The 25,855-nt window shown below is 39.2% G+C and overlaps 1 protein-coding gene across 7 annotated transcripts in view; it reads left to right on the top strand.

Moving 5' to 3' along the window:
• Positions 1 to 25,855, top strand: part of FIGN (fidgetin, microtubule severing factor) — a 106,375-nt gene that overhangs the window by 42,938 nt on the left and 37,582 nt on the right. For 2 of the 7 annotated variants that reach the window (XM_037397830.1, XM_037397823.1), the window contains exon 1: positions 15,333 to 15,427. The exons of the other annotated variants lie outside the window; for them this stretch is intronic. In XM_037397830.1, coding sequence (XP_037253727.1) covers positions 15,355 to 15,427 — 73 coding nt within the window. In that variant the 5' untranslated portion in view covers positions 15,333 to 15,354. Of the gene's footprint in view, positions 1 to 15,332; positions 15,428 to 25,855 lie in introns of those variants that run through there. 7 annotated transcript variants of the gene reach the window in all.

The raw sequence follows: 25,855 nt of genomic DNA, 5'->3' as shown, positions 1-25,855 counted from the left end.
CTTCAAAAGTTCTGGTTCTTGCTCAGAACTTTCTGGCCATGCTTTATTGCTTTTTACCACACTCCAAAATGGTGTTACCCAAGTAAAAATCTTTGTATATTTTATGTCATCAAAGTTGTCTGATTGAAGAAAGTACCCCCCCACACCCCCCCCACCCCACACCCCCCGTTATTCTTTCACAAAGGTGCTCAGTGCTTCTGTGAATAATTCTTCTTTGCTAGTGGCACTACTGTAATTTCTTTGCCCCTACCATACAGGCTTTGTGGGTTCTTCCTCATTGCCTACCAAATGATGCAATTGTTGCCTTTTTTTCCCTGTACGTGTGTATTTCCACATGATACTTGTCAAACAGGTACAACTCCAAGAGGTGTTTTTGTTAAATTCCAGCTTGAAATCTGTACACTGTTCTGGCCAGTGCTTCTTGTGACATTTCTTGTCATTTAAATTCTTTCTAATGTTGAAAAGCTATTGGCTTCCATAAGTATCCATCCTTTCCATCAGACAATTCTCGCCTTCACTGATGTCCACTAAACTACATGGTTGTGTGTTTCAATCCAAGATCAATTCTAAATCCACTTCTCTCTGGCTTCAATTTGAACAGTTATGTCACTTGTTTTCCTTCATCACATGAGTGTAGAGAACAGCATTCTTTAAATTCTGGAATAACTTGATAGCCACCTTCAACTGAATTTATTGAAAGCTGATATGTGCATCCTGTGCTTCAGAGACAGTTGTTATTTAAAGCACTTGACTGCCTTTCTCTTTTGCTGGCACCTTTTTCCTGCAGATACAGAATTTGACTCTTTTATTCACTATTTTGGGAAGCAAAAATATTGTTGGGCTGTGTATTTGCTCTGTTTATTTTTGAGGGGTGTTTTACTTATCTCCCTCTCACTCCTGTATGATAAAGTGTGCAGTGAGACTTCATCACAGAATGGTTGTGGTTGGGAAGGACCTCTGGAGATCATCTAGTCCAACCCGCTGCTAAAGCATGTTCACCTAGGGCAGGCCGCACTGGATCATGTCCAAGTGGGTTTTGCATGTTTCCAGAGCAGGAGACTCCACAGCCTCTCTGGGCAGCCTGTTCCAGTGCTCTGTCACTCTCAAAGTAAAGAAGTTCTTCCTCATATTCAGATGGAACTTCTTGTGTTGCAGTTTGTGCCCATTGCCCCTTGTCCTGTTAATGGGCACCACTGAAAGGAGTCTGGCCCCATCCTCCTAACACCCACCCTGAAGATCTTTAGATGCATTTATAAGATCCCCTCTCAGTCTTCTCTTCTCCAGGCTAAACAGGCTCAGCTCCCTCAGCCTTTCCTCACAAGGCAGATGCTCCAGTCCCCTCATCATCCTCTGCTGGACCCTTTCCAGTAGTTCCCTGTCTCTCTTGAACTGGGGAGCCCAGGACTGGGCACAGTGCTCCAGATGCGGCCTCATCAGGGCCGAGCAGAGGGACAGGATCCTCTCCCTTGACCTGCTGGCCACGCTCATCCCGACACACCCCAGGATCCCACTGGCCTCCTTGGCCACAGGGCACACTGCTGGCTCATGGGCAACTTGCTGTCCCCAGCAGTCCCAGGTTTGTCTCCGCAGAGCTGCCTCCCAGCAGGTCAGCCCCCAGCCTGGACTGGTGCGTGGGGTTGTTCCTCCCTGGGTGCAGGACCCTACACGTGCCTTTGCTGAACATCGTTAGGTTCCTCTCTGCCCAGCTCTCCAGCCTGCCCAGGTCTGGCTGAATGGCAGCGCAGCCTCCTGGTGCATCAGCCGCTCCTCCCAGCTCTGTATCAGCAGCAAACTTGCTGAGGGTGCACTCGGCCCCTTCATCCAGGTTGCTGATGAAGTTGAACAGAGCTTGTCCCAGTGCTGACATGCACATGAGATCTCCACTTTATTCTGTATCTTTCTCCAACATGAGTGCTCCTCAGTACTCCTGCAGATAATCTGTTTGAAGGGACATACCAATACACAAGGAAGGACAGGACAAAGGTGAATCCTGTGTTATCACCGTTTGTCTGTAGTCATGTCATCTCTTGTAAACCCATTACCATTGTGTCAGTAGTCCAGTGGCAATCTTGGCATGCAAGGGAAAGTTTCTAATAGTTTCTGTCTTTCTGTAATGGTAGCCCACCACAGTAGCAGCAAAAGTTATTTTGCTGGCTTAGCTTCACTCAAAGGTCTTTGCTGTAATTAGATCACCCATCTGTCACTGATTCTGTAGACCTTTAGTCAGAATTATCTGGCAAAATGTGGGCATGAAGGATGCCTGGGTCTAGGTAGGTCCAGGCATGTTGAGTGTTATTCTGTGTAATCCTGCTGTTACTTAGTATGGTCCCAACATCAATGCTTGTGTGACTAGGTATATCTTTCTTCAGCTGTTCTGGAAACAAAGTGTTAAAGTGGATCCGGAGTACTGAGGTTATGTTGTGCTGATACATTGTTAATCAAAATCCCTCAGAGATTTGCAGAAATCATCTTCAAATTTTCAAATATTAATTAAATTAGCAGTTGTAACACTAGAGAATCTTTCTAGTATATTTTTTTTTTTTGTTTCAGTTACAAATCTTAAGTACACATGATAGATTTAATACAAATTACTTTGGAGATGTTTTTTAGCAGGTTTTTCTCAAAAGATCTCCCCTCTACCCCTAATCACAATTCTTCTGATACCCATTTTCCTTACCAGCCTGAAGTGAATTGGAAGGCTTTACATGGTGCACAAATGGCCAGAATTCTCTTGGCCCAGCAAGGAAAGGGGTGTGGAATGGGACATCCATCACTAATAAATAGTGAGAAAAAAGTGTTCTATATCAAGGTTACCCATGTGAGTCACTCCTCCAAACCTACTTCACTGTAAACAGGCTGAGATTATTTTTTATTTTCCCCTAAGGCTCCCATTTATGGACTGAGAATTACCTTTAATTTCTTCGCAAATACACTAGTGAATAGGAAAAGTCTGTGGGTTTCCCAAAGAAGATACTAATGCTTTAGAAAGTGTATGTCATAATGGAAGGACATATTACTTATGGAGGGACAGCAGCTTCATTTCGCAACGCAGTACTTGTAGCGGTTGATTCTTGGAACCTCAGAAAATTAAGAGAGAGAAGACTGTTGAAGACATTGAGTCTAGGCAGCTCTTCAGTATAGTTCTAAGCTATTCTAGAATTTTAGAATATTACTTTTTGGAAGAATGCTTTTATTTCTGAGGTTAATAGAAATGCAAAAAGAAAACCTAAACCACCACATAAATCTGTGATGACCTTGATAGTTAATGTTTGTACAACCAAGTGCAAAGGCACGCAGTTCTGAAATGTGCCCTGCTAAGGCAGACTCCTCACAGGATTAGTTTTAGTTCTTGAATTTTCTCTCTTTTGTACCAATTGTTTCAAATGATGACAGAAATTGGAAATATTTTTGTTATTATGTAGCAGGCATTTTATGCTTTTTAGAAGAAATGGAAATGGTAACTGTATGTTTACCAGGACAGTTACTGAGATGAAATTATCAATATAGTTGACTTTGGGGCAATGGGAATTAAAGTGAAAAACATTCCTGTTCATAAAATAAACTTCAGATTCTGTGATTCATATAATTTATGAAAATATGTATTCATATATTAGTGTAGTTTGTACAACCAAAACATCTTACAAATGGTAGTGGAATAACAAAAACTCTGTAGCTATTATTTCCATTCACCAAATACTAGCAATGGAAGAGACTGAGTCAAACTTACACAAAGTTTGAGAGGGGAAGGCAGTTATGTTTAACAGGCACTTCTCTTGGTGTCATTTTTAGGTGGCTTTTTGTGATGCCCTCTTCTAGGGATTCTGGAGCTGACCTTGCTCTAATACTAATATGTAAGAAAAAAGTACTTAGCCCATCTTTAAAGGAAGAAAATCTCACTTGGACTGTAGAGAAGATGTATTTATGTTAAATGTTACAGCTATGGAGAGTTTAAACATTCTTTGTCCATATTAGAATTGAAGCACAATAGTTGCGAGGTTTATGAAGCTTGATTTTAAAATGCAACTTTTTAACTTGCAAAAGTCCAGTTGCCTCTTGTGGATCAAGTTGGAGCCATCTAGGGAGGTCCTGCCTTCAACCGTTAGTTATTTCTCTCAATTGGAAGTTGAAGAAAAGTACCGCAGCTGAAGTAAAGGAAATTTTAACCTGAGGTGTTTCGCTTTGTGCTGAAACACCCCTATCTTAGGTGGGAAAGGTTGTCTGCAATGGATGGGCAGATACTAGATGTTGAGTGTGGTAAATTTTTGGAACAGTTTGGTCTGCAGCTCTGCTCACATCCCTAGTTTTAGAAGAGATCTTCTAATAATGCGATATCTTTCTTCCAAAGTGAAAATGCTATAGGAGTTCATAATATTTAGAAGTTAGATATCATGGTGTTACTGATATGAAATTACCATAAATCACAGACTGGGACCTATGCTATTAGTAGTTCACTTCACTGTTAACACACAGAGTATATGTAAACAATATTTATATGTCTTTAACAGGGTTCTACTCAGCTTAGTTTTGCATCTTATCTAGCACATAAGAATACATTTTATTTCATAGTGGTGACTTTCTGCTACATTTTTTGTTCATTATTGTTTAACCAGAACAGAGAATATTAACAACAGTGCATGTATGTATGTATGTGTCTGTGTCTATGTATCTGTATATACATGCATATATTTCTATACATGTATGCATGTATGTGTACACATCCGTATATGTGTATGTCAAAGCATCAAAAGTAGAACTAAAAATCCATACAGTAGAGTATGCATGAAAACCTTAAATTACAATGTATTACTGATTTTAAAAAACCTTTTCTAGTCTTAAAAACAAAATCTACTATCAACATTCACTATCACTAGTCTTACCCCTTCCCCGTGAATTTAGTGCTTAATGTGATTCTTTTGGCTTTGAAATTGAATAATTTTATTAGTTGCTAAAACTATTCAGTAAGAGGGTATTTCAAAAAGAAACCTAAATTGTAAAATTCAACTGGGACACTTACTGAACTGTTGGCATTGTTTTGTCAAAAACTGATTTAAAATGAACTAGAAAATTGCCGAACCATCAAAAGTATGGGATGTGGGAAAGTTAATATATTAAAGAAACAGTATCATGAGAAGAAGTGCCATTTTAAAAATGATATTTTAAGAAATTCACTTATACAGAGAATAGGGCAAAATCATAATCCTTTATGAGCCCAATAAAGACTGCCTAGCTACTGCTACTTGATACAATACCTTTCTTATTGAACTTGGAAAAAATCTACTACGGAGGGATTTTTTTGTGCAATATAGGTTCAGTTGGCTTTTAAACTTAAAATGGAAGAATGGTGATACTGTGATAAGTGTGCTTTGGACTAACCAGGCTGGTGCACAATGCTGTGGACCAGCATGTGCACGCAGTAGCGTACCCATGAGCAGGGCTGGTGGCCCTCAGCCAGGGTGCTTTGGTTTGACGGGCTGTTACTGCACCGGCTATATGGGCAGCCTATGAGGCTTGGGAGTAGACTTTATAGTATTGCCTGTTTTAAAGACAGAAATATGCTTTTTTTTTTCTCTCCAGCAAGACTTGGGGATGTTATTTTTGCTTTAGGGACAGGCTGTGCAAGTAGCTGAACAGGAAGTAAATCCATCTTATTTTATTTGATGGGGCTTCTTGTGACAGGCCCACTGTGTAGGATGTTCATTGGCGTTTTGGAAGATCAAAACAAGAGATGCCATTTTGCTTTAGCTCACTTGTTAATGTTTGTTTAAATAGTTAACTCAGGCATGTAGAGTACATACAAAAGATAAGAATGATTAGTATTTGTACTTTGCTTTGTATTTGTGTAGCTGGTAGTTCTTTTCAGAACTACCTGGTGATAGTAAGACAAGGTAAAATATTTGCATTTCCTAGTCTTCTTACCATGTGACTCCTTTCTATTTCAGTCTATTCTTACATGTCCTTATTCGTGGTGTGTAAGTCACTGCAAGGGTGTGGGCTGTTTAATTTCTGGTAACATACCAAGCTATAAAAAACTTACTATGGTGTGTTGGAAATACAGATTTTTACACAAAGTTCAAATGCAAGAGAACACCGCTCTTGTTTTATAGGAAAACCTGCCCTTAAAGGGAAAAACAAGTTTAAAAGGCTTCCACCTGAAACTGCAATCTAAAATGATTTCGAGCACCACCTAGGAGTATTGCATCTGAAGCATGAGGGTTTTTAAGTCAGTTGGCTTTGCTTAGTTGATAATACTTTAGGGAAAATCCAAGTCCCGTCAGTGTTGGTAAATTCCCATTGACTTCAGCGGACAGAGTTTAACTGCTATTAAACAATTACTCTCAGTGGTCTGTGGCTGCTCAGTGGTGCTTCTTTTCCCACGTCTGCCATGGTGTCTCTGGCTTTCCACTTCTCATGAGGGAGTCTGCATGCAAATCCCATGTAGCACAGAAGGGCATTTGCTGGAAACACCTGCACTGAGTCTGCTCTGAGGAGAGGTCGGCATAGCTAGAAGGAGTAGGAAGACCAGAATATGTTTCATAGTATCGTCTACACAGCTATAGTATTGAAAGAGCATCTCTCTTAAGCAATTTTAAGCTGAAATTATTATATTTCAAAATATATTGCTTACACTTTTGATTGAATTTTACCCATCCTGTCATCTTCAGCAAGCATTAAATAACTTGAAAAATCTTGCAGTCTGTGCTCATTTATAAACATAGTGGCTGTAGTTAGAAAATAATTACAGTACTCTTCCTAAAGCACAGCCTGCTTCCCCATCAAGAAAGCCCTTGTTTCTTTATGAAAAGACTTTTTGTTGTTATAACACTTTTTAAAACATACTCCTTATGAGCCATTTAAGAATCAGAAAAGGGTTTGGATGTGTTTCCTTCCTTGGGAGCCTGAGTATACTTTTCACCTGTCTCTGCACCCTGCTCTCTTCTCCCTATTACTTGGAGAAGGCTGTCTGAAACCATGTCCTCCCACCTGCTCTGCTCCTCTGTGCCCAAGTGCCTCCCAGAAGCAGCAGAAGGCTTTTCTGGGAAAGGTGAGCCCAGCTGTTTGGCAGCCTGCTGCTTTAGCAGCTGAGACCCAGCTCTCTCCTTTGGCATAGACAAAGCAGATGTCGTTCATCAAAATACATTCACCATGGTAAGCATGGGAAAATAAGCCAATGGCCGTGCGGTATGAATAACTTGAAAAACTGCAATTATGATTAATGCTTCAAGTGCTATTTACTTTAACATTTGACCAGATAACGCTGCTAATTTCTTTCAGCTCAATGTGAAATTTAGAGCCTGATTGTTCTAATTGGCAGAAAAGGGAAAGCCGCCAAAAACAGACACTGATTTACCTCCCTCTTGATGCTGTTGACATCACTGAAGTTGCACAGGATACTGAATGTTAAAGAAAGTTACTTTTGGGCTTTGGCTTCTTTTTGCAAACATCCATCTGATCTAAAAGCTCAGAATTTAGGATCCTCCAAGTTAATGCTGTGAAGCAGACAAGATGAAAAAAAATCCATTAGCTCATCTTTCGCAGCTCTGCAGTGTCCTGTGACTTTGGGGATAGTGGCTTAATTGATCTGTACAAATTAAAATCACAGATGAGCCAACCACTAGAAAACAGCAGTAATGGCTAAAAGAAAAGACACCTGTGAATTTGATATGGACCATTTTAAGTATCATAACCTATAGAAATAACATATGAAGCATTTGGAGAAAGTAGTTCAGCTCTATCACTGAACATCTTCAGGCTTAGACACTTATGAAGATTATATACTGACATGAGAGTGGACTGGTCTAATCTAAAATCCATTAGGCTACCAGATCTGTCATTAAATCAGTAAAATCCACCTCTTTGGTCCGTAGACTGGTGTGATGCATGGATGTCAGAGTGATGTCGGGGAACCTCTCACTGCCATGAAGATATTTATCATTGTAATAGAGAACAAACTGAAGGCCCTCATGTAACATACAGCAGAGACAACAGCCTTGATGTTCCTGTCCCCTAAATCTTTTTCAAGAAAAGGAAATTGCAAGTACTCTTGGAAGCAGCAGGAGCAAGGGGAATGGCTTTTTTCCCCCCTTTGTCCCTCCCGAGAGTATACCAACCTAATTCCCAAAAATTTTATTAGGTCTTCTTTTACTGAAATCTTCGCAGTCTTTAGTTTGCAAAATGACTCTCTGTTTCAAATAGTACTTCTGTAAGAAATGGTATGGGTTATACACGGCCTGGTTTACCCCTTTGCTAAGTATGAGGCTCTGAAGATACTTGCATTTTGTCATCCTTTTTTTCTGCACCTTTTCTTCAGTAAGCATTAAAAAAAGGAGTGAACTCTTAGAAAGAAAAAAAAACTCCTGATGTTAGAAAGGGTGTGAAAATAGTTGAAGAATGTTTGGGGGTGGGGGAAAAAAAAACCAATAAAAAAATGACACACACACCCCCCTGTGCACTCTCTATTAGGATAAGTTTTCACAATATCTCATGAGCAATCACCTGACTCAAAATGTATTCTAGTGCAGCCTGTTTAATTATGTGTGTAAGCAACAGGATTGTTAAGATCCAGGGAAAATTTTAATAACCTTTCAAAAATGTAACATAGAGTTTGAGCCAGGTGGCTTCCTAATGTGAATATTTTGTATAGATATAATCTGATGCAGTGGTGCTGGTTGGTGGTACTGGTGGTGTTGGCTGGGGTTACGGGCTGCTGTTTGTAGGCAAAGGGACAGAAGGAATGGTAAAAGCGTGTGTACCTTCTGTCAATTAAAGCCTAGCTGCATATTTCAAATGCTTATAAAGAAAAAGAAAGACTTTTTGGTATGGGTTTGGTCAACATGAAGGTCAAGATCTCTTAAAAGTGATGAATCTGGAGTTAGCCAGCTGCCAGTTGACATTATTTCCTTCATACTCTCAGACAGCTAAAGCAATTAAAATTTTGGTGGTTGTTTATGCCATATATGTTGCTTAACACATTACCCGGTTTTCATATGACCCCTCTTCAGCAAGGCTGAATTGTAGTGACTCCTTATTTGCATGTGTTTACATATTTTTTACATTATTAAATATTAAAGTTTCAACATCACTTTCCTTTTTAGGTTTATAACAAATGCCCATCTGAAATTTTTATGGCTTATGCATCTGCTAAGGAATGGTATCTACTGCATACTGTTTTAGCCCAATGGGCATGTGAAATGGTATGGCTTAGTCCTTTTTCATTTCAATTTGTCTTGTCTTGCTTAGGCTGTGAGTGAAGAGGGGGAATGTGGACAGTGACACTGGCTTAACTCATTAAGCCAAGGTAATTTGGTTGGGTAGCTGAGCCTTATCAAGGCCAATCAGTGCAATAGCTTGATCTATCAAAGGACAGACATTCTTGAAGTAACTTCCCAGTATTCTCCAAGCTTCCCCCTATCCCCTTTTTTTGTGTGTGTGTCTGATTTTTGCACATTTCAGGACTTGCATGGCAACACTTTGGTAGATTGGAGATCTGTTGTTTGGGCGAAATGAAGGAAGAGGGTGAAGAATGCCTCTCCTTTCCTCAGGCTCCTTTTTCCGTGTCAACCTCCTATCTTCTTTGCCAACCTCGGTTGGTTTTGTCACCCTATACAGAACCCACTGGTGGTGTTATTGCACAACACGCAGCAGAAAGGGCTCATTTTATTCCCGCTTAGCACTGCGGATTCACACCCTACAAGGCTTCTAGTTGAAATCCGGCCTTAGAGATCTGGCTTTCTCAGCTGGGGTGGCAGGGAAGGCTAACAGTTTCCTTGGCTGGAAGGCATCAAATTGGATAAACAGAAAACTGGGGCCTGGAGAGTGGGAAAGCTCTTGATGGTGATTAGTTGTCATCCTGCTTGTCAGAACAAATGAAGAAGAGGAGCACAATGTTTGCAGTGTTTGAACAAGCCTCAGAGAGCAAATTAGATGGTAAACGTGATCATAATTTGCCTGCCTTTCTTGAGATTCCCATGGTGCTATTAGTGTTTTTCTTTTTTCAGGTAAAAAAGCTTTAACACACACATACTTCTGTGGAAACTGAAGTGCATAAGGTTGTTTACAGATGTGGCATGCAAAGTTTTTTGTGGTTTAAGTGATAGTGCTTATTGTATCTACATACTGCAGGCTGGTGCAAGGTGTGTAATGCCATTGGAAAAGATAACGTATCTCAATATTGCATGTGATGTGGAAAAAAAGATACAGATACTATCTATACAAGTATATCTTTAGATAGGTACACATATATAAAATAAGGTTTTGCCTGAGCTATATATTGCACTTGGTTGAGTACTGTTGATAAGCCAATTATGGTATTTTTTGGAAAGGTATCTGGAATGTAAATTCTTCTGTCCTATTATCCTGTGATAATGTGCAGTGGCAGGCTGTGCCTCTTGCTGAACTGCCAGCACACCTAAGGTGACTACAACTGTTACTAAATAAGAAAAACAGCACTTCTGTGTTTTGTGTGTACAGAAACGTGGAGTAACCTGTAGCATTTAGATAATGAGTTTGGGGTAGAGATGGAGAAACGCTACTTACAGTTTATTTTACACATGAAAGTATTTCACACATAGCAGAAATCATTAGTGTAAACAAGTATCAATTAAGAGAACAAGTATGAGCATTGCTGGAGAAAAAGGTAAAAGCTGTGATGTGAAAGGCTCTCTTGGGCAAAGACAGATGACTGACAGTGAAAAGATTTAAAGTATTTTCATTGCCTTGCAATGAAATCTGAACCTGTGGAAACTAATAAAAATTGACTGAGCTTAATTAGAGACCTATAGGAAGCAAAAACCCTTGTCTAAAACCCCAGTGCTTGGACTGTCGTTCCTCTGATCTGTAGTTACTCAGCTAGATAGAAGAACATCAGACTGCATCCAAAGTTGGAAATTTCCACAACATATTGTAAAAATAAATAAATCAAAGAAAATAAATTGTAACAATAATTGTGGATTCACTACATCACTATGATATAAAGGGTAACAATAAGAGAATGTAAAGAGGAGCATATTTTTATCTCTTTCTAAAATCATTTTGCTATACCAGGCAGTTCAGACTGGTTGTGCTGCTCTCCATCAAACTGCATTTGCCTATGCATCTCTCTTCTTTATCTTTTATCCATCTTGGTAGGGACTCACTGGTAAAGTACCCTGCCAAAGGGCCAAGGCTGGAGTGTCAGCGTTACCCAATGTGAAACAGAGAAATTATATCCTAAAGCAGAGAAGCTCAGTTCTTGCACGCCAGCTCTGGCTGGCTCTGGTGCACAGAGCTTTAGGAATTACAGTGGCTCTTGGAGTTTCCTTTAGAAATGTGCCTTGTTCTGCATCATCTCCAGCAAAGCTCTGTGATGGACATAGATATTCTCTATTGATCTACTGGGCCTACTTCAGACAGAAACATGTACTTTTTTTGTTCCTGTGTATTTTGGATGAGCTCAGAGCAGTAGAATAAATGAAAAGTGTTCTGCCTCAGTCGCTGAACAGTGCCAGGTATTGTATTGTGCAAATACAAGCTGGTAAGTGGATACTTTGGTGGCTGATACAGGTTTTACCAGGATTTTAATACACTGAAGTTCCAGTGAATCAAATTATGTATATAATACTGCTGGCAACATACTAGTGTATTCCATATTAGTAATGCACAGTGACAAGCAATTAGATTTCATTTTTCTTTATTGACTGTTTGAGGCTTTAAAATATTTATTTGGCAAGTTTGTGTCTCCTTTTTGTTATTTTTAAAGATATGAGTACTTAGCAGGCTCATACACTAATGATTTTTAAGCTGTAATAGAAAGCACATAGGATATGAACAGTGATGTGAAATAGATTAATTAAAATCAATGTTATTTCAATGACTACTAATTGAATTATTAATGCTTGGATCAGGGTTTTTTTCCCCCTTTTGTGATTATTCAGCTTGTTGGCTGATGTATGCATTTCTGTTGATGAAAGCCATTTCTCCATCTTCCTTGGTTGTTTTGGTTTTTTCCTTCACTCCTGCCCCTTGTTAAAGGAATATGTTATCAATACCACACAGGAGATAGGGACTTCCTTATAGCCAATTTACTTTTCTCAGTGCTGTCTCTGTTGTCTTTTCCAATCCTGAGTACAATAGCACACAGTCTATTGTGGAAGTAGCCTAAAAGCTCTTCAAATGAGCTATAATCAGAAGTGGGCTCGGCTGGCATCGGGAGGGCTGTGGTGTGAGCCCGGAGCTGAAGCGGGCTGTCAGAAACCACTGAGCCCTGGTGCCCAGCGCTACCTCTGCAAGCCCACTGCTGCTGGGCTTCCACCCTGCTGGCTCCCTGTGCTTGGGTGGGTGCTGGAGAAGGGCCGTGCAGAACCTGCTGCTTAGCTGCGGGCTGAGGAAAGTGGCTCTCTTCTCCTCTTTGCCCTGCCTGCTATTAATATCCCTTCCCCCAGGCTACTGGATCATATGATTTCAGCTGAAATAGATTAAAAGTTCCTCTGTTTTGATGCCAACAATAATATGATAAATTTGTTTGCCAGTTCTGTGGTTTTGTTTTTAGAACTTGAAGGGATAAGCTCAGGGTCCAAAAGAAAGACTGTTATCCTATTGAATTTAGAAAGTGGCTTCCCCGACTCCCCGCTATTTTAACACTTATATTATTAGAAAATAATCTATTAAAAAATGTAATTCACCTCTTAATTCTTTTCTGTGAACAGAACAGTTTTGTGTGTGTGTTTGTCCAGAGCAGAGGAGACAGATCTCTTGGGTTTTCTGGTCTGTTTTCAGGAAGTCCAGTGTGGTAACTGGCCAAGATCGCTGTTTTTGCAACAGCAGTGCAGGGGAAATCAAACACCTCTTTTTCCCCATAATTAACAAACATTGTCCAGAAAGCGCAAAAGAGTTTGAAAGGATTCCTGGAGTGGAAGATTGTCAACAGGGCCTTGGCAAATGAGCAGTGATTTTTGGGACTGCCGTGGAAGAGCTGCAGCTCATACTATTGAGACCTTTGGGGAAAACATGTATGGCATGAGCTTCCAGTGCGCTGCGAGTACCAGAGCTGTTACAATATCTGTAGCACATAAATAGGAAAGGACAACAACTTGGTGCATTATGGAGAAGGTAATGCTTTTGAACAACATTTGTTTAAATATTATTTGTTGGATTACAATACATTATCATGGATTCTTAGAAACAACTGAGCTATACTTCTTTTCTAGTCAGGTTTGGTCTTCAGTTGAAGGCATTGTACATCTCAGCAGTAAAATACAATGTTCCTATCTTCAGCAGTATCTGTAGGACTGTCAGCCAGGTGCAGCAGGGCTTTTTCCCTTCACTGCAAATCAGCAGTACATATTATTTTAATTATTTATTACAAGTGCTACTTATAGGAACTGCATTAGCCAGTAATATGTTTTCCATTTCTGTAATGCTTTCTGTAGCAGTCTGGAACTCTACAGATTTGTTATAAAACATGGCTTAGATTGGAAAACATTTTGGGCAGTGACCAAGATAATTAAATTGTTGTTGAAAGGCAGATCTGTTACCATCACAGATTCTGAGTGGAGAAATTCTGAGACCCAGTGCCTGTGTCATAGCACTTCCAGTGGACACAAAATATCTTTCACATATATTCCTTCACATACCCTTTCTCTTAATCACAGAACTGCAGAATCATTTAGGTTGGAAAAGACCTTTGAGATCATAAAGTCCAACCGTTAACCAGAGGACTGCTATGTCCATCACTAAACCATGTCCCTAAGCACCACATCTATGTGTTTTTTAAATACCTCCAGGGGTGGTGATCCTACCACCTCCCCTGGGCAGCCTGTTCCAAGGCCTCACCACCCTTTCAGTGAATATTTTTTTCCTTATAGCCAATCTAAACCTCCCCTGGTGCAATTTGAGGCCATTTCCACTTGTTATCTGGGAGAAGAGACTGACCCCACCTGCCTACAACCTCTTTTCAGGTAGATAAGGTCCCCCCTGAGCCTCCTCCTCTCCAGACTAAACAGCCCCAGTTCCCTCAGCTGCTCCTTTTAAGACTTGTGCTCCAGACCCTTTACGAGCTTCATGGCCTTTCTCTGGACACGCTCCAGCACCTCGATGTCCCTCTTGACATGAGGGGCCCAAAACTGACCACAGGATTTGAGGTGCAGCCTCACCAGTGCTGAGTACAGGGGGGCAATCACTTCCCTAGTCCTGCTGGCCACACTGTTTTGAATACAAGCCAGGATTGTCTTCCCCATGAGCCAGCAGTCAACCAGCACCCCCAGGTCCCTTTCCACCAGGCAGCTCTCCAGCCACTCTTCTGTTGTGTGAGGTTGTTGTGACCAGAGTGTATGACCCTGCACTTTTCTTTGTTGAGCATCATACAATTGGCCTTGGCCCATCAGTCCAGCCTGCCCAGGTCCCTCTGCAAGAGCCTTCCTGCCCTCAAGCAGATCAACACTCCCCCTCAATGATCATCCCTGCCTCGTGGGATGCTTAAAATTCTCTGGACATGCTTATGGCTCTGCTGACAAGCAAGAAAGGGTTCATGAGAAGTGCTTTATCCAAGCATTTATCTTTTCTACTTTTCCTTTTTTCTTTTCCCTTTTTTTCTGCCCCCACTGATCTCTGTATCTGTGTTGCTTGATTTGAGTGAGATTTCTGGTATGTCATGTAACAAGATTTTAGTGATGTCTAACCGTTCACCTAAGTAGTTTTTCAATACTGCTATCAATTGTAGGAGGAAGGAATGTAATGTTTCTTCACATTGAAGAAAATATTCTTACTTTGTTTGGTAATAGCACTGGGAACAGCTTGGTGCATTTATAAAGTATCTTATGACTTGCCACTGATGTAGTGGAATGGGATTAATCGGTTCTCCAGAGAAAAGAATTAAATGACTCACATGTGGGACTTGGCATAACACAGTGTCCAAGTCCCAAATCTTTTCCTGTTAAACCTCAGTTCCCAATAGCCCTTCCACAACATTTCTCTGTAGATACTAGCTAAATACTGTCAGTCTATACTTTCATCCAACCCTAAGGATCCCAAAGAACTTGTTGTTTAAATGGGTTATCCATATTTGAATAATGATCACTTTACAAATACCTAGGCAAAGAGTATGAGTTACTACAAAAGGTGTACCCCACTGCTTCTCAGTTAGATAAGACAAGTTGTTTAGGAATATCAAGGGTTCAGAATTCCTTTGTTTGAGTCTCTGATCTACAACATTCCTCAGATTATGTTCTGATAAAAGTGAGAAAGAAGATTTGACTTCTTGACCGGCTGGTATAAAACTAACTTTCAGCTCAACCTCAAGCCATTTTCACTCTTCCCTTGAATTCTCTTTTGCTGAAAGGTATATTTTAATGAGCGGGAGTAACTTGTTGTATACATCTAACTATGGATTCTTCTTCCAAGCTTCATCTTAAGAAGGATGGAATTGAGGAAGAGAGACTAAAAGATTCATCTTGGGGTAAGGGAACTTATTTTTTTCCTCCTTCAGAGTTATTTCTCTCAGCTTCGAAGCTACTGTTCCCATTCAAATACATATGAGTTTCTCATGATTTGAATTTGATGTGTTTAATAGAATTTTAAAAGGGAGGAAAAAGAAGGCGTCCTAGATCTTCTTCATTTGAAGTTAACAATAGACAGGAAATATTTAATGTGAAATGTCTGGTTTGTATTTCAAGACGTATCTTTATAATATTATTTTTTACTTTTTATGTCAAAGGAAGATTTTATTTTCGTTTTTCATTGCAGCTGGGATGATAACTGTTTCAGGCAGTACTTGGCTGGCTTCTTCAGTGTCTTGTGCTGAGCCTCCACAAAAAGACAAACCTTTGAAACTTGTTGGTTTGTTGGTAAAGTAATTCATGATTCAGGTGTACAGATTGTCCATTAAAGACTCTTGCACTTGGGACTTATTCCATCAGGTGCATCCTTTCATCACAGGGATACAAACAGAATGATTGGACAGTATAAAGCAAAAAGTAATTCTCAGTGCATTCTTCTACTAGGCTCTGCAAGACAAAAGCTTTGAGATTCATCAACATGCTATTTGGATTGCTTGGTTTTTCCATCTTTATTGGTCCCCAGTAACTAATGTAATTTCTGTTTAAAGTATTTTATTAGTTGTTCTCTCTGATGATGATGATTCCTTTCCCCCTTCTCTTTTTTGGAGATACTCTTTACTTCTTCCCATCCGTATTGGGTTGACAAGACACGGGGTAGCCATGCAAGAGAACATAGAGAAGATTTTTTTACCTATATTTTTATCGTCTTCGAGCTTGGGGATTGGCTCCATCATAATTCACTTTGTGTTTGTTGAAAAGATTCTTTATGCCTTATAGGCTTGTAAAATTAAAAAAATAATATTTTTTTATTATTAATGCAAGGCTAAATAAAGGGGAAAACACTTCAGGTTTTGGAATAACTGCTGATTGGAAAAAATAATAGAGAGAGGAGACTTATAAATTCTTCCTAGGCTTTTTCTGAGAAATAATTTTTCTAAAGTAATTTTTGGTCTTTTATGTCTCCTCAGCTATGGCAGAACGCCTAAGCTTTAAATTGCTTGTGGTAATGAAAAGTGACATCAGGTGAAACCAGAAGTCAGCAGTGGGACTAATGGGGTATTTCATGGGAGTCTGGTGTCGGTTTACAGACACCAGAAAGAGTAGGAAACAGGTTTGTTATGAAAGGTTAAGAGAGTAGCATGCGTCCGTTTGAAAACTATAGGTAAAGAAACTAAATTTGTCTTTCAAAGAAGGATATTAAAAGGCTGCCAACTGTTACTTTGAAGAGGGGGACACGTTGTAAAGCATGATATGATGGTGCTCCAAAAGGCCTGTTTGGACCTCATCATTTTTTTTTTTAATTTTTATTTCTTGTCTTGCTGGCATGAAGTAGCTACTGTAGAGAGTCGATGAAAGAAGTTAAAGCTGTTTAGTCATATTACTGGAGTGAAGGAATGAAAGTAAATAATAATAATATAGTTTTATGGTTTCTTTACTGATTATAACTGAATGGTGTCTTTCACAGCATTGAATCAATACTCTGGGTCAGATACTGCAAAATGATTGACTCCCAGTGTGATTCCAGAGCCAAGGCAGCCAGCAGAGGAGGGGAAAACTGTGTAATGCACAGAGGGAAAGTAGAAAGTCAACGAGTAAAAGAAAAGATGCTCAGTAGATGCTTCCTTTGGTGACCTGGCTCCCTTTTAGAAATATTCTACACATACACAGCTGCCAATTGGAGACTAGCTGATTAGGATAGGATAGGTTTCTGCTTGGTAGGAAATACTGTCTTTTTAAAAAATGACAGAAATTGTGCAAGCATTTCCTACAGCAGGAATCTGGACAGATGAAAATATGGCTCCTGATGATTCAGCATGAGCAGCTTTTCTAAACTCTAAGTCACCGGGATAGTTTTGTCTTTTCTTGGAATAATTTCGTATGTTAAATTTTTGTTTTAGTTTCTCTATTTCAGTTTGTTTGATAATGATTTACTGTCTATTTCCTTTGTCTTACATTTTGTCTGTGAAATTCTTAATTGCAGATTGTCCTTGGCAATAACTGGCCTTTGTCTTAGTTGTTCCCCGCAGTTGTCAGTTCAAATGCTTGTAGGAGTTTACTGATACCATAAATGTTTCTGCTCCGTCACCAAAATCCTTACTGGAGGTTGGCAGATAATGCTGTCTCTGCCATCAGGCTTTCTCCGGCACCTCAGATTTAGATAGCTTTAACTAGTTTTCTCTTGGGGACCAGAAGATGAGATAAATATGTTTGTCCTTTTTGAAAAGGAGGGACAGGGAATCTTCTCTGAAATGCAGTGATATCTCATTCCCTCCCCAGACCTAGTAGCTCCCAACATTCGATACCCAGCAGAAGCCAAAAATGCTATGGTGTTCTAATGTAACACACCTGCTTTAATGAGGCAAAAGGCTGACAGTAGCTTTACAGTCAGCTATGATCATATTTATTCTGTAGCTTTTCTCCTCTGGTGGTCAAAAACCTCTGCTGCCTCCCTGGAAGTGAGGCTTCTTCTGACAAACCTTATTACCAGAGTATATTTTATTCTTGTATCAGGATTGGCTTCCATAGTAGCTCTAGTATTGTACCATTGCTAACTATTCCTCTCAAGTATCTCAATCCCTACTTAATGTTTTCAAAGACACTGTGGTTCTAGAGAAAGCATTGCAAAATTATTGGCAAAAATAGCATCTGGTGGGTCTGGAGAAGTATCCAGCTGCTTCTGACCAGTTCCTATTAGGGCAAATAGGAAGTACTGCTGTTGCCAGCAAGCTTTCTCGTACAGACCTGTATCCTTCTGGAGTAGGAGACAGAAGAATGACACCAGGTTCACTTACCAACTCATCACACTGCCCTTGAGGAACTATTACAGCTCAACAGATTAATCAGATAGATTAATACTCTAGCTCTCTGGTGATTATCAGAGGTCTGTTTTGATGGCTGTCCTTCTGGCACTTTTCCCACTGAAACCCTTTTCCATGCTAAAGTGGAACTAATTAATTCTAGGGCAATACTGAATGGTTTCTTTCAGGTTAACAGTTCAGCCAGTTTATGTCTGGATGCTCTAAGTCCCACTGAGATACCTTAAACCAATTCTCCAGACAGCGTAGTAAGGTTACTTACTAAAGTAAGATCATAAATAGTTGTATAGTCTTAAACATTTATAGTTTTGAGTTGCATGGTTTGTTTTTGTGTCATGAAGATGCCATGTTTGTCTTTTACTGAAGATCACCTGTATTTCTTCTGTAGTACTTTCAGATAAACAGCATTCTTCTGCACAGGGATCATAATCTGCCATGTGTTAATAGCACATGTCACTCTACTCCAGAAGTGGCTGCGTTGTGGTGACCACCTTTAAGATAGAGTATCTATCATATGATAGCAGCTGAGAGGCATGATGGTTGACATTCAACAATGAAGGCAACACTATGGAATTATGTGCAATCTTTAGTCAGGCTTTCTGAGTTTTTGTAGCAGAGGCAATAATATATATTACATTTGTAGCAAAGTAAAAAAATAAACCTTCCTGCTTCTGTGATTATCAAATAACACTCCCCCTGTGATTGTCAGATAATGAAAATAATCACTGTATACTCAACCATAAAACTTTAACATTTTTTTTTTCTTCCTGAGTGGCTAGGATTTAAGAGTTGAATGATATACGACAATGTTTCCTTTCAAAATAATTTTGATTTGAAAACTAAATTCCATGTCTAGACATATTCAAAAATTTTAAACAGTGGTAGAAGAAATCCAAATTTTGGCATCCTTTGGGGAGCCTATACTCTGCTAATTTTTCGGTGTCTTTCCAGGTTGTGTTGAAAATACTTTCCAAAGTTCTATGGCCTAGTCTAAAGTTCTAAAAATTGATTGTATCTCTACAACATTTGAAAATCAGCTTTTTAAAACATGATTATGAAAAATATTATTCTTTAATTAGTTCCAGAGGAAATGTAATTGTGGAAGACTTTACCAATGTGAAACTTCTCCAAGGAAAAGCATTTTAAAAGAGCTGGTTTGGCAAGCTGCCATCTTGATTGCTAAACACTAATTCAAAAAATTTCAATTTGACTTTAGGGTAGGCACATTCCTACTGGAAAACACACAAGGTTTTGCAGTGATTTATGTACTTATTTTGCCAACTCAGTGCTGTGATGCTCAATATCTTGAAGAATGAATTCTCTAGAATTAGGTACTTGGTAGCCTTGAGCACCTCTTTGTTCTCTCAGGTTTTCTGTTTAATTGATGTGCTACTTATTTTTGAGTAGGTTCTTTATTTTTATTGTGCTGCCATTAATAATTTTGTTTCTTATTCCTTTTCTTTTTATTGGAGCGTACTGCACTTGACTTGGAGCTCTTAGCATATTTATTCTGTATTAGATGCTAGGGTAGCAAAAGCCAACCCCAAAGGGACTCTGCCATTTCCAGTTGTGTCTGAAATAATCTCTATACTGCTGTGAGCAGGGACTGTCCCCAAAAGCACTGAGTTGATCCTTGGGTTGGGGAAACAGTATTAGAGCAGTTTGATGATTAGCCATAACTGAGTAGCAAAAGGACAGGAAGGTCTTGAAGAAGATGAAGTATATGATCCTCCAATTCAGTCTGCAGAAATAACGGTATTCTTGAGAAAATTTAAAGTCATGAAAATTCAGCCACCTCTAATCTCCACTAGATTGACAACAGTATTTCTAGGTTATGTACCAACTGTCTGAGACAAGGCAAACTCTGTTTTTTCCCTCAATATTGGGAGGGATCAATATATATGTACAGAATCTCTCCTCAAAACCATCTGAAACCTGTATTCCAGAAAAAGCTGGGATCATTTGGCAAAGGTGGTGACACTATACTTGGCTTTTCTGACTGTTATCCTTCTAAATTATCCAAAACAATGGCTAGTTCCATGTTTTACCCCATTGCAGGTGATATGGCTGCTGTACTGATGATTGTTGTGTATTCGTTTGAGGTTGTTGTCCCCATTCTGGTATGATACATCTTCTCTGTTCTCACAATCCGTAAAAGTGGCTACAGTCCAAGAGAAGCTGAATAATCTTCTAAATCTCCTACCAATATTGCTGGGGAAGAGGTCCAGTCTTTGTATTTCTTGCTTCTGGTATCAGACTGCAAGGGAAATAGCACACAGTTGATTTGAGGTACTACACTGTATTTCTGGAATGATCAAAAATTCCAAAGTGATTCGCAAAGAGCAAGTTGGATTGGAAGTGACCTCTGGATGTCATCTAGCCCAACCTTTTCCTCAGAGCAGGGCTAATTCAAAATGATATCAGGTCAGTCAGGGCCTTGTCCTGTTGAGGTCTGACAGTCTCCAGGAAGGAGATTCCCCAGCCTCCCTGGGCAGCCTGTCCAAGGGGTCAGCAGTTCTGAGAGTGGTATCCATACTATGCCCTTCCCTTCAGCATGGCCACCAAAACATATGCTTGATAATGGTGCATTTCACCTTTTGTTGTCACATCATATATAGGAATACTAGACAACAGCTAAGATGTGGTTTGCAATGCATGATTTTCAAAAGTACGTTTTTTGGCAGGGTTGGGGAAGCACAGGTACATAACTATCATAGCACATGGTAGTGAGAATCAGACACCTCTAGCTCTAGCTCTGAGAGGATCACTTTTGTTGTTCCTTCTGGAAATCCTAAAGGAAAGGTGGAGAAAAACTGATGCATAAGCACTAGTTAGTTTCTGAAGGGAAATGACAGTAGTAGCACATATTTGGTAAAGTGAAGAGATTGCCAAGGGCAATCATTGTTTATTTGAGGTTCTTGAAAGGTTCTTCAAGGAAGAAGAGGAATTCTTCAGAGGGAGACATGGGAGTGTAACTATGGATTGGGAGAATTAATGAGATAATAAAATAATTAAGAAAGGAGAAATTTCACGTGAGGTTGTCAAATTTGACATAACTGATAGGAGATGGAATTTCCTAGGTTATACTTGAAGAAGAATTCATTCAAAAAGTGTCAATTGACCAATAAATCATTTCTGTTGGAATTGCAGAAGAATTTTGTAGGTTCCAAAAGAGAATTGTGTTTGGTTTTGTATGTGAAAAGATCACCGTATAGTATGCCAAACTATGTATAAATGTTGGCAGCCAGGACTCTGAACAACAGCTGTTTCATCACTTTAAGCGCTGGCATCTTTGTGCACTACTGTGCAGTGAGAGTTTTATTTATTTGTATTTCAGTTGTTTTCTCTCTAATTTTAAAGTGAGTTTTCCAAATTTTCTGTTTCTCTTCTTTAATTTGTATTTTATTTCCTCAACAACTTCATTTTTTATAAGCTAATATCAGCAATAATGCAAATATTTGGGTAAGAGGTTTGAGTACCTTTTATTTCTGGACATCTTTACTGCTTTCTCTTGTACTTAATCTTTCATTTCTTCCCCTTCCCTGCTATATTTCTGTCAGCCAAAAAAAGAGTTAAATTATATGGGATATGGTATGCCTGTTGTCCTCTGATTTTTTTTTTTAGATGTTTTCTGTCTTCAGAAGGGTTTCAGTGAATTTGATTTTGTTTCTGCTCTTTCAGATGAGAAACTACCATAGAATATATCCGCAAGAGTGATCACTGTATTTTTGTGGTGTGTGTGTGATATTCTGCAGCACAGATAACGCTATGAACACAATGCTACATCTATCAGTGAATTAAAATTTTTGTCATTTTAGCTTCCTCTGTGGATAGCTTTTCTGCAATTTCTGTTATGGTCCCAAACTTGTGACCAGGGAAGAGCTGAGTTTGCAGCTAAAGTGTATGAAATCACTTGTTTCGTTAGGAGGAAAGGTAATTTCCAGGCTGTTTCTACTTGATATTTTTAGTTATGTCAATTTGTAGCAGCTCAGAGAGCCTGTTGGATTTGGTGGAGACTGTTGTATTTACAGTCAGTGTCGGGGTTACCAGTAAGGTGCTGTTGTGGTTTAACCCCAGCCGGCAACCAAGCACCATGCAGCCGTTTGCTTGCTTCCCCCAACCTGGAGGGGTGGGGAGGAGAATCGGAAAGGCATGTAAAACTCAGGGGTTGAGATAAGAATAATTTAATAATTGAAACAGAATAAAACGGAAAGAACAGCAACAACAATAATAATAACAGAATGGAAAGATGGGGAAAAGGATAAAATCCAAAGGAAAAGGGAGAAAGGAAAAAAAGTGATGCCCAGTACAGCTGCTCACCACCTGCTGACTGATGCTCAGCCAGTCCCTGAGCAACGATCCCCCAGCCCCAGCTGACCCTGAAGTTTATATACCAAGCATGATGTCCCATGGTATGGAATATCTCTTTGGCTAGTTCAGGTCAGCTGCCCTGGCTATGTCCCCTCCCAGTTTCCCGTGCTCCTCCAGACCACTAGCTGGCAAGGCCAGAGAAACCAAAAACTTCTTGACATGGTATAAACATCACCCACCAACAACTAAAAACATCAGTGCGTTACCAACGTTGTTCTAACATTAGAGCCAAAGCACAGCACTGTACTAGCTACTAAGAAGAAAGTTAACTCCATCCCAGCTGAAACCAGGACAGTAGCCAACAAGCCCACCATGGAATGGGAGTGACATCCATTGTCATGTCTCCTGTCTTGACTTGCAAGCAAGGGAAGTACATTCACTTGTACAAGTTAGTGTAATGTAGGAGGTTGTATGCATACGTATGTAAGAAATTACCTTTACTTATGGGAAGAAGTCCTTCTTCCATTTTGAACAGACAGGCTGAGCAAATTAGTTACAGTTTTCCTTTAAGTAAATGTCAGATTGATGCCAGTTTTGCCTCAATCAAATGGTAAAACAGTTATTATTGCAAGACAAGGTGATTTCTGTTCCGCTGACTGGTTGGCCCTCTTGAGCATGACTTCAGCTGTTCCTTTGAAATTCCCATGGAAAACTTTTTAGTTTAACATGAGCTAGCATTTGAAAAATATTGATTTTTTTCAATTACCCATTGTATTGGTAAGGTAGGGCAGATATTGGTTAAATGTGTCACAGCAATAGTTTACTTTTCCCTTCCTTGCTGTGCAGTACGATCCATGCTCTTTTGTGGCATTCTCTTCTGCTTGAAAAGCTTGACACTAAGTGGATATATATTTTTAAATATAGACAGGAAAGCTATTATTTTTTATTTAGCTTTTACTGTGTAATGGAATTTGTGACAAGGTTATTTGCTTCAATATAATTTTGTGTACTGATTAGTGTTCTTTGGAAAGGGCCTTGAGGCGTGTTGCACGAAAGACGCTATATAAGTAGGGAATGGAAGGGTAAACGACCTTCATTTAAATGCAGTCAAGTAATCATTATCAAAGTTTTAAGCAATTTGAACTGCCTAACAGGAGGTATGATGACAATAATTGCCAATGTCCTTAAAGGACAGCTGTACCCATTTGATCACTGCCACATGCTTGAAGTTCATAAAAGGAAAACCACTTTCACAATCTCTAAGCAGTATCTGAAGATATCCATTTAAAAAACAAAAAAACCCAAGCAAGCAAACAAAAAAACCCACAACAGAAATAACGCATATTACGCAATGGATATTGTGGAGGTCTCTGCATGTAGCTTAACAGAATTTTATCATACAGCAATGTAGGTGCCAATGCTAGAGGGTATGAGTGAATTACTATTAGTTAAATAAGGAAAAAAATATGAAAAAAGTGCATTAGTATTTAAATAGGAATGAAGAGGCAGTGCACATCTGAAGAAAAATGGTGTTGCCATGTAAGTGGAAGGAATGCTGGGCTCTGCAATGCTGTTCTGAGCTTAACCTTTAGGTGATGGTAACTGGGGACAAGGAAGTGAGTTATGCTGAAGAACGGAGCAGAAATGTATTATTTCTATTTACTCCTTTCCTTACCCAAAATCATCTTGAAATATACCCACATATGGACAGAAATGGACTTTGCCCATTCTCTGAGGTAGACGTAAAGGAGCTAGCCCCAGTTTGGAAGCAATAGTTCGTTCTTTGGCGTGGCTCTGTGCCAAGTTAATATTTTCTGTCTTTCTCTTAATGTTCTTATCACTGGCATAGTCCCACCAGTTTTCCACAGGCTAAGAAGAGCTCTGTAACCCTTCTGAGATGGGTACATAAAATACAAAAGGGCCTAGGGAAAGTCCAGTCCCCTACTGTCACTATATATTATAATATAAAATGATAAAGCTGTGTCTTAACATGAGCTAATTATTTTTGTCCTTCAGGACTCTGGTTGGCTGTTCAATAATGTTACTGCCCTGGGAGTTACAAATCTTCTAATTTGCAGCATAAATTTATTTATAGCCGGTTTATACTTATTTGTTCTTGTGCCAATGTTGTCTTTTTGACTTAAATAGTTCATCTCCAGTGTATATGCTTTGCTGACTATAGTTTTACAGAAGAATCATATTCCTATTCAGTCTTGGCAGGGTAGAGCAAGCCAACGTCTTTTATTCTCTGTGAATGTACAGTCTTCATTCCCAGTATCATCCCTATAGCCCTTCCCTGTTTTTCTTCAGTTTAAATTAATCTTCCTTGAAGAAAATAAGAATTACAGTTCTGGTGAGGTTTCACTGTGTAATGACATTAATACTTCTGGGGGGGGAAAAATTTGCCTGTTTATATTTTACAACTGCATAGCTTGTTTACATATTTACATCAAATTAGTTTGTGAAAGTCCATCTTTAAATCAGCGTATGCATTTCAGGTTTTTCCTTTCCCTTTTCTTTGTGATTAAGTTTCAAATTGTAGCAATTTTTTTCATTATTAACTCATACTTCATACTACTACTTTCTGTTCATTAGCTGTGTTTACATGGAACACGATATTTTAGCTGTTTGATATTTTGATTTTTCTTTCCGGTAGTGGTGCCTCCTAATTTTGTGTAATCTGCAAGTTTCCACTGTGAGCTCCTACTTTTTATGTCATAATTGTATTCAGTAATGAATTTAAGGGAGTTTTGCTAACCGATCTCTGAGGAGCTTTGTTACCAAGCTTCCTTCAGTTCAGTGGATCTCCTTTCAATACTGTCTGTTGTTATACCCCTTTTAGTATTTCCTTAACTAATTTACTGTCCTCTTACTAATTTCTTTCTTTCCAGCTGTTAATGTATAAGGTAACCTATCACATATTTGCAGATGTGCAGTTAGATCATTCAGTGATTTCCTTTGCTTAGAATAAGCTATATTATCAAAGAAATTACCTTGGCATTAGTTACCTTTGATAAACCTATTGTGAACTGCATCCCATTTTTATGTTATATATATATGTAAAAACTTTGAACTAATAGAAGAACTATTGTCTGGATCAATTCACCTTTTCTGCCTCCTTAAATATCAGTGCTTCCCCCCTGATTCCCTCTAGGTCCAGATAGAATGTGGGAGTTTTAATGCGTAATTTCTAGGACTGCT

This window comes from Falco rusticolus, chromosome 8 (assembly GCF_015220075.1).
Source record: "Falco rusticolus isolate bFalRus1 chromosome 8, bFalRus1.pri, whole genome shotgun sequence".
Classification (NCBI taxonomy): domain Eukaryota; kingdom Metazoa; phylum Chordata; class Aves; order Falconiformes; family Falconidae; genus Falco; species Falco rusticolus.
The sequence above is the reverse complement of the archived record's forward strand: the minus strand, read 5'-3'. Positions and strand labels throughout refer to the sequence as shown.